At 41.8% G+C, this 9410-nt stretch overlaps 1 protein-coding gene across 3 annotated transcripts in view; it reads left to right on the forward strand.

The window, feature by feature from the left end:
• HSD17B6 (hydroxysteroid 17-beta dehydrogenase 6) overlaps positions 1-7579 on the forward strand; it is a 35164-nt gene extending 27585 nt beyond the window's left edge. For all 3 annotated transcript variants that reach the window (XM_032348702.1, XM_032348703.1, XM_032348704.1), the window contains exons 4-5: positions 3814-3977; positions 7139-7579. In XM_032348702.1, coding sequence (XP_032204593.1) covers positions 3814-3977; positions 7139-7356 — 382 coding nt within the window. In that variant the 3' untranslated portion in view covers positions 7357-7579. The remainder of the gene's footprint in view (positions 1-3813; positions 3978-7138) is intronic.
• Positions 7580-9410: the final 1831 nt, after the last annotated feature.

The raw sequence follows: 9410 nt of genomic DNA on the forward strand, positions 1-9410 counted from the left end.
CCCCGAGGAAGGTCTTATTTTTATCCTTAGTGTGTGTGTGAGGAAACAGGGGCAGAGATTAGTAGGTCGCTATGGTCATAACACAGGTAGTAATAGACAGAGCCACTCTCCAAGGCTAAGCAGGGCTCTCTCCTCCCAGCAGGTACCCTCCCTGGTCCAGTTAGCTGGGGACACGATGGGGTAGTCACATGGCACAAAATATTGCCACACATACTCTCTGTTAAGCAGGAACTGACTTTAGGGCAGTTTCATTCTTGGAAATGAGCTGTGAGTATTTTAGGCACCATGTATTAGCTTCCTATGGCTGCTGTAATTTTTTTTTTTTTAATTTTAAAAAATTTTTTAAAGATTTTATTTATTTATTTGACACAGAGAGATCACAAGTAGGCAGAGAGGCAGGCAGAGAGAGAGGAAGGGAAGCAGGCTCCCCACTGAGCAGAGAGCCTGGTGCGGGGCTTGGGGCTCGATCCCGTGATCCTGGGATCATGACCGGAGCTGAAGGCAGAGGCTTTAACCCACTGAGCTACCCAGGCGCCCCTCTTTTCTTTTTTAAGATTTTATTTTTTTAAGTAATTTCCACACCCAACGTGGGGCTTGAACTCACAGCCCCAAGATCAAGAGTCACATGCTCTGCCGACTGAGCCAGCCAGGTGTCCTGTGGCTGCTATAATTTGGAGTGTCTGAAAACAACACATATTTATTCCCTCACAGTTCTGGAGGCTGAAGTCTGAAATCAGTGTTACTGGGCCCAAATCAAGTTGTTGACAGGGCCAGGTTCCTTCTGAAGGCTCTAGGGGAGAATCTGTTCCATGCCTCTTCCAGCATCTATGGGCTGTCAGTATTCCTTGGCTTGTTGCTACATCACTCCAGTCTCTGCCTCCAAGGTCACATTGCCTTCTGTTCCTCTGTGGGCCTTCAACTCTGCCTCTGTCTCTCTTATAAAGATAGTTGTGATTGTGGGCACCTGGTGGCTCAGTCGGTTAAGCATCTGCCTTTGGCTCAGGTCATGATTGCAGGGTCCTGGGATCAGAATCCACATCAGTCTCTCTGCTCAGCAGGGAGTCTGCTTCTCCCTTTCCTCCTTGCTTATGCTCTCTTTTGCTATCTCTCTCTCTCAAATAAATAAATAAAATATTTAAAAAAAAGGTAGTTGTGATTGCACACCCATATTATCTAGTATAATCTCCCTGTCTCAAGATCCTTAATTTAATCACAACTTCAGGGTACCACATGGGTTCCAGGGATTAGGACCCAGTATCTTTGGGGGCCATTATTTAGCTTATCACGTGCCATGACCGGTAGGTTTCTCTCATAATACGCATATTGTATTATCTGCCTAGGAAGGGAATAGGGAAATAATTGAAGTCATGCGAGTTGTCACCATGGGACAGGTGCCTTGCTTGGCTTCCAGCCTAACTTACCTTCTGTCTGCCTCCACGGGGCTGCTGCCTGTGTTTCACTGGTGTCTCAGACCCCTTGACTCATTCTCAGACCAAGAGCAAAGAATGGCCTTCCAATGTTCAAATCATGATTTTTTTTTAGAAAATTCCAGTGTGCTCTAATTGTGCTAAGGCCAAACAGGGAAAGGAAGTTCTGGCCCACACATGAGCTGGACTTTAAGAGGGAATGCAGATCTCACGGTGTGATGGGAATCACAGTGAGGAAGCCGCTAGGGGAAGTGAAATTCTAGGGCAGAAGCACCATGGCCTTACACAGCCCTCTCTCTTTTCCAGCACACACAGCCATTGACAGTTTTTCTCTGAGGCCCTACCATGGAAAGTTTTAGATTTTGCTTTGATAAGGGAGGCTTTTCCTTTAGAAAAGTCGTTTTTAACCTCTAGGTTGCCTCAAAGCCTGGATGGCTTATTCACACAGATTGTCAGGTCTCATCCCCAGAGTTCCTGACTTAATAAATCTGGACTAGAGCCCAGTAATTTGTATTTCTAACAGGCTCCCAGATGTTGCCATTTATCTGGGGACCACACTTTGAGAACCATTCAGAGCTTTAGGGGGTCATGATGCTATGTGTTTTACCTTCTTATGGACCAATTATTACAAACATTTCTCCTTGAAATCAGCTTGGGCTTCACCTTTTTCAGTGAGGCCACTTCAGCCTCCAGATTAGGGAACACCCCTCATCACTGTCCCCAAACACCTAGACTATACCTCTCCCATGGTACACAATGCCATCTTATTTCACTTGGTGAAGGCAGTACTTAGCACAGTGCCTGGTACATACCCAGCTCCCGGTAAGGATTCTGGAACTCTTTGTTGAACTAACCTGAATATTCTGGAATGACCAATGACTTGTAATTTTCGTGCCCACCTCAGATTCCATTAATGGTCTTTTGTAGTCTTTGAATATATAGTAATTCCATGCTTCTGCAGGTCCAGTTCCCACTATCTGGTATTCTGTTCTTCCCCTTTCATCACGCAGAAATGTCCTCTTTATCCTTCAAGGCTCAAGTGAAACAGTCTCTCCTCATTGAAGCCTTCCTTGACTCCCTCAGAAACTCTCTGCCTCCTCCTCTCTACTTATGTAGCCCCTTGAATATCTCTCCTTTATAATTCTTCTTATTTATTTAAAAAGATTATTTATTTATTTATTTGACAGAGAGAGAGATCACAAGTAGACAGAGAGGCAGGCAGAGAGAGAGGAGGAAGCAGGCTCCCTGCTGAGCAGAGAGCCCAATGCGGCTGAGATCATGACCTAACCCGAAGGCAGAGGCTAAACCCACTGAGCCACCCAGGCGCCCCTATAATTCTTTTTTTTTTTTTTTTAAAGGTTATTTGTTTATTGATTTGACAGAGAGAGAGAGAAGAGAGCACAAGCAGGGGTAGCAGCAGAGGAAGAGGGAGAAGCAGGCTCCCTGCTCTGCTGGGATCACCACCCGAGCTGAAGGCAGATGCTCGACCCTCTGAATCACCCAGGCGCCCCTGTAATTCTTTTGAGTTGTGTTAACAATGATTTGCTTACTTGTCAGACTCACTCACTGTGAGCTTTTTTTTTTTTTTAAGATTTTTAAAAAATTTATTTATTTGACAGACAGATCACAAGTAGGCAGAGAGGCAGGCAGAGAGGGAGAGGGGAGGAAGCAGGCTCCCTGCCGAGCAGGAAGCCCAATAAGAGGCTTGATCCCAGGATCCTGGGATCATAACCTGAGCCGAAGGCAGAGGCTTTAACCCACTGAGCCACCCAGGTGCCCCTCATTGTGAGCTTCTGAGGCAAGCAACTGAGTCTTAATTTTCTGAGATTGTGCATGTAAGATGCTTAGCGCAGTAGCTGCCATAAAAATGCTGACTTTCTTTGTTCTTCCTTGTGTCCTTCATGGATCCCCTGTCTAAAACAGGGTAGGGACTTCATGACTCTGTGAAAAAAATGGATGTAGAATTGAATGGTTCTGGTAGTTTGTATAATCATGTCCCCATTGTTGGACCTAGGAAATTAAAAACATTTTTTTTTCCTTTTCCTCTCTGTTTCTTTATCCTTCAAAATATTCAGTAGAGATGTTTTTAAAAACTTGTTTTGTTTTCCTCCATGAGGGCACTGAAGTCATGTCTTTCAATCAAAAGAGTTAACTCCTGGGGCGCCTGGGTGGCTCAGTGGTTTAAGCCTCTGCCTTAGCTCAGGTCATGATCTTGGGGTCCTGGGATCAAGCTCCACATCGGGCTCTCTGCTCAGCGGGGAGCCTGCTTCTCCCTCTCTCTCTGCCTGCCTCTCTGTCTACTTGTGATCTCTCTCTGTGTGTCAAAGAAATAAATAAAATCTTAAAAAAAAAAAAAAAGAGTTAACTCCAGGGTTTGTATTTTCAGGCGTGAGCTTCAACATTTTGGGGTGAAAATTAGCATAGTTGAGCCTGGCTACTTCAGAACTGGAATGACAGAGTTGCAGCGGTGCCTGGAGAAACTCAAGCAAGCCTGGGAAGAAGTCCCTGAACATGTTAAAGAAGCCTATGGACAGAAGTTTTTTGATGCCCGTGAGCTTTTCTTTTCCTAAGATAATGGCTAACCTTGCCTGAGAAGGGGAAAAGAGGGTTGGTGAAGAATGGTGAAGATGGGCAGGTCCTCTGAGAACAAAGCTCCTTAAACAAAGCCTTCGCAGGATAGGAGGTGTTGGGTAAGGTCCCATGGCCCTCATCGTTGGCTTGGTGATGGCTTTCATGGCTGAGAAGAGGTTGTATGGACAGCCTAGGGCCAATGCTCATTCTGCCCTGTTACGTATGGGCTGGGCCATCTACGTACTAGGGAGGCAGGCTAGAGGCCTGGAACCTCTGGGTCTTGAGAGGGGTGTGCGCTTCTGTAGTCTGGCAGGACTGGTGTGGGAGGCCTGCACAACTGAAGTACAGCCTTCAGTATTGTCTACCCCTTTAGTAATAAAGGGCCCAGGCACAAACTCCATGCCTTATTGTTGGGGGAGGGAGGGGTGTGGGTAGAGAGGACTAGGTGAAGGCCAGCTTTGCAAGGCTTTATTGGCCGAGGCCAGAGACTGGACCCCACGTGCAGTGCAGTCTTCAGGAGCCTCCTGGGAGTGAGATGGTTCAATGTCTGTAAGAATGGCATTCTTATGACTAAAAGAGGAGGCAGTTTGGGGGTAGAGGTAAAGCAGCCTTCTTCATAGGAGTAAGTCATTCACCTTGGTGTGGGGTTCCATCTTCCTGGGGGAAGCGATGGTTTTTCTTCACACAAAGGAGTCAGCAGCTTGCCAAGGCCAAAGGGAGCAGCTCGCCTTTCAAAAAGGTACCCTGTGATGGGTGGGTCCCAGCAGCCCAGGCACTGGCTTTGAGTGATACTGTAGTCCGGAGAAAAGAAGGCAGACAGAGGTGCAGACAGAAGACTCCGACCTCCAGCACTGTCATTCTGTCATTCACAGACATTCTGGGTGCATCAGGCCCAAGAGGGTCACGATTAGCAGAGGGGGGGAAAATTGAATCAAGAAAAAAGCTGTCACAAAACAGTGCTTGAGCCTCTCAGAACTCATAGCAAGCTAGGGAAATATCGTTCCCAACATGGCAGAGGGCCAGCTGTAGTTATAAACTCTTCCCTGTCTAAGGTTTTAAACTGTATTAGGGAATTTTTTTTCCCATCTGGATACATAGAGTTTGACAATAGAAATTAAGAGGAAAATAGAATTTATTGCAGTGACTATACATAAAAGTACATATAGATATAAAAGGAGATATATATATATATATATATATGTCTGTCATGATTTAAAAGTAGTTACAGGATGCCTGGGTGGCTCATCAGTTAAGTGTCTGCCTTCAGCTCAGGTCATGATCCTAGGGTCTGAGTCCCGAGTTGGCTTGCTGCTCCTACTGCTTGTGGTCACGCTCTGTCATGCTCTCTCTCTGACAAATAAATAAAATCTTTTAAAAAAAGAATATAAAAGGAATTGGAATTGTTCAAAGAGTTATTATCAATATAAAGTTGTTAATAAGGTATTTTTTATTCTTTTTCTTATTGGTCCTTTAAAATTGGTGTATATTTTATACTTATAGCATATCTTAACTTGGATGCTAAATTTTCCTAGGAAATACTTCATCTGTAGATTAAGAAAATTTAGAGTCACTGGAGCATTATTTATAAGAATATAAATTACCTTATTAACAATTTCACAATGATAACAAATACTGAAATGGTAGTATTTTGGATATGGAGGATTAAATAACTATTTTTTTTTAAAGATTTTATTTATTTATTTGGCAGACAGAGATTACAAGTAGGCAGAGAGTCAGGCAGAGAGAGAGGAGGAAGCAGGTTCCCCGCTGAGCAGAGAACCAGATGCGGGGCTCCAGGATCCTGAGGCCATGACCTGAGCCAAAGGCAGAGGCTTTAACCCAATGAGCCACCCAGGCGCCCCAAATAACTATATTATTAAAATTAATTTCATGTGGTTTTTTTTTTGAGGATTTGATTTAATTATTTGACAGACGGAGTCCATAAGTCGGCAGAGAGGCAGGCAAAGAGAGAGGGGGGAGCAGGCTGGCCGCGGAGCATAGAGCCAGATGCGGGGCTCCATCCTAGGACCCTGGGACCATGACCTGAGCCGAAGGCAGAGGCTTTAATCCACTGACCCACCCAGGCGCTCCTCGTGTGTTTCCTTTTTAAAATATTTTTAACTTTTAAATTTTTTTAAATTTATTTTTTGAAAAGATTTTTATTTATTAATTTATTGGACAGAAAAAGAAACAGCGAGAGAGGAATCCAAGGGGGGGGAGTGGGAGAGGGAGAAGCAAGCTTCCTGCTGAGCAGGAAGCCTGATTTGAGTCTCCATCCCAGGACACTGGGATTATGACCCAAACTGAAGGCAGCTGCCCAACCATCTGAACCACCCAGGTGCCCCCGTTTTCTTTTTTTTTTAAGTGGCAACTAGAAAATTTAAGATTACATATGTGGGTCTCATTATTATTTCTATTGGATAACACTGTAGATTATTCTGATCCATGGACAACTCCAAAAATACTAAAATGTTTTCCAGAAATAGATTTGAGTTTTAAAATGAAAATTAATTAAAATTTAAAAATTCAGTTTTTAGTCATACTAGCTATATTTTAGGTCTTCAATAGCTACATTTGGCTAATGGCTGTCACTGGGAAGCATAGATCTACAGCCTAATCCTTGTAGAAATCAAATGTCGTTAGATTTCTGTGGCTGTATAGCAGGGTCTTAACCTTAAAATATAAGGAATAAAGATTTTATTTATTTATTTGACAGACAGAGATCACAGGTAGTCAGAGAAGCAGGCAGAGAGAGAGGAGGAAGCAGGCTCCCTGCTGAGCAGAGAGCCCAATGCAGGGCTCATCCCAGGGCCCTGCTGGGATCATGACCTGAGCCGAAGGCAGAGGCTTTAACCCATTGAGCTATCTAGGCACCCCTAAAATACAAGGAATAAGATTGGTGCACCTGCGTGGCTCAGTTGGTGAAGTGTTTGCCTTTGGCTCAGGGCATGATCTCAGGGTCTTGGGATTGAGCCCTTGTGTCAGGCTCCCTGCTCAGTGGGCAGCCTGATTCTCCATCTCTCTCTGCCCCTCTTCCCCGCTCATGCTCTCTTTCTCTCTCAAATAAATAAATAAGATCTTGTTAAAAAAAAACCGCAAGGAATAAGATGGCTGACCACCATTTCTCTGTTTGTATACAGATTACAATGGCGTCAAACAAGAGCTGTTGAAATGTAGCACAAACCTGAACCTGGTCACTGACTGCATGGAACATGCTTTGACGTCTGTGTATCCCCGCACTCGATACTCAGCTGGTTGGGATTCTCAGTTTTTTTTCATTCCTCTCTCCTATTTACCTACATCACTGTCAGACTACATACTGACTAGGTCCTGGCCCAAACCAGCCCAGGCTGTCTAAAGAAAACTGGTTTGATTGCTCTTGAAATGAAGAAGACGAAAGTCCGAAATTGATAATTAGTGTCTCAGTACTCCTTATTAGGAACTAACATGTTTATAGTCCAGATATCCAAAGCTTATTCCTTGAGGAATTTTTACTATTTTAAGAATTTTTTGATGAGAATATTTCCAAAATACATCATTCTTCTTTGCCTGTTAAACAGAATAAACAGAAAATAATTCAACTTGTTTTGGTATTATTTCTTTATGTTAATGAATAGTTCTGGGCTATGATAACACTATTGCTTGAGGACTATTTAGAAATATATGGGCTTCTTTATCCTTATTTTACTATGGTACTTTTTTTTTCTACTCTGGTACTTTTAATAAATATTTCATTTTGCTTTCTTCTCTGTTTGCCAGCTATTTTTGATGATGTTTCTTCTTGTTTAAAAATAAAAGATTTTTAATTTTGTAAATGAAAATAATACACACACACACACACACACGCACACACACAGTTAAATGTTCCATTAATACTCAAAAGCTTAAAAATAAAAAACAACAGTTTCCCACGCTTCATTGCTGCTCCTCAGAGGTAAATGCTTTCAACTTTTACCTATTTCTTCTGGTATCAACCTCTATATTTCTAAGTAATATACCGTTATTTCTTGATTTATTAAGTTTAGACATTCTCAATTGATTTCCCACTAAGAAAAATCCTGTTGATTTTCCTATTAGTTTATTTATACCACTTTCCTGACCATTTCCTGTATCCCAATATTTTAAATAAAATTTTATCTTATTTTCAGTAATTAATAGTGTTTGCATTGTTAAGTATGTGAATATTGCTTACTGTTCAGTCAAATATTTTTCCTTTATAATACCATCTTTTTGTTTTTCTTAGAGTTAATTATTGCCTTGCTTTTTTACTTGCAGTATTTTAAATTTACTTTAATTTTTTTTGGTTCTTGCAGATGTCAGAACACTATCAGTAGTATTTTTAGATAGTTAAACAGATTATCATTCCATTTCATCTGATCCAATAAAGGATCACACTTTGATTTAGTTGTTATGTCCCTGTTCTCTGATTTAACCTATAATATTTTCTTCACTTCAAAAAAGAATCTTTTATAATACGGACATTTTTGAAAAGTATTAGTTATTTTGTAAAGCATGTCCTCATGATCAGATCTGGGTTATGCATTTTGGCAGAAATGCCACAGAAGTAATACGGAGTCCCTCTCAATGCATCATATCAGTGGGCATAGATGTCAGTTTATTTCATTATTGGTGATGTTTTTAAGTTTGAACCTTTGGTTAAAATAGAGTCTGCCAAGGAGCACCTGGGTGGCTCAGTTGATTGTCTGCCTTCAGCTTAGGTTGTGCTCCTAGCATCCTGAGATTGAGCTCCACATTGGGCTCTCAGCTCAGCGGGACATCTACTTCTTCCTCTCCTCTGGCTTGTGCTGTCTCTCTCTCTCTCTCAAATAAATAAAAATCTTTTTTTAAAAAAATGGAGTCTCTCCACTGTAAAGTTAATTTTTTTCTTTTGTAACTAATAAATAATTTGTGAGGATATTTTGAGATTATCTAAATGTCCTGTTCCTCATCAAACTTTTACCTACTAATTTTAGAATTATTAATGATTCTTTTTAAAATCAGTTATTACTATGATGATTATGAATGATTTTTAACTCCCTCATTCCATCTACATTTACAAGTTGAAATTTCCATCTCCTTTATTTTTTTATTTATTGTAAGAATGGACTCATGGGGTCACCTGGGTGGCACAGGCAGTTGAGCCTCTGCCTTCGGTTCAAGTAATGATCCTAGAGACCTGGGATTGAGCCCCACGTTGGGCTCCCTGCTCAGTGGGGAGTCTGCTTCTCCCTCTGCCTCTCACCCAGCTTGTGCTCTCTCTCCCTTGCTCACTCTCCCCGCAAATAAATTAATAAAATCTTAAAAAAAAAAAAGGAATGGACTCATGGATTATTAGTTTAATTAGTTATAAGCCATTTCTGTCATTATGTATTTCGTATTTTTAGAATTCTTATATCTGTACAACTTTTTTTT

The sequence above is a fragment of the Mustela erminea genome, chromosome 6, assembly GCF_009829155.1.
Source record: "Mustela erminea isolate mMusErm1 chromosome 6, mMusErm1.Pri, whole genome shotgun sequence".
Taxonomy (NCBI): domain Eukaryota; kingdom Metazoa; phylum Chordata; class Mammalia; order Carnivora; family Mustelidae; genus Mustela; species Mustela erminea.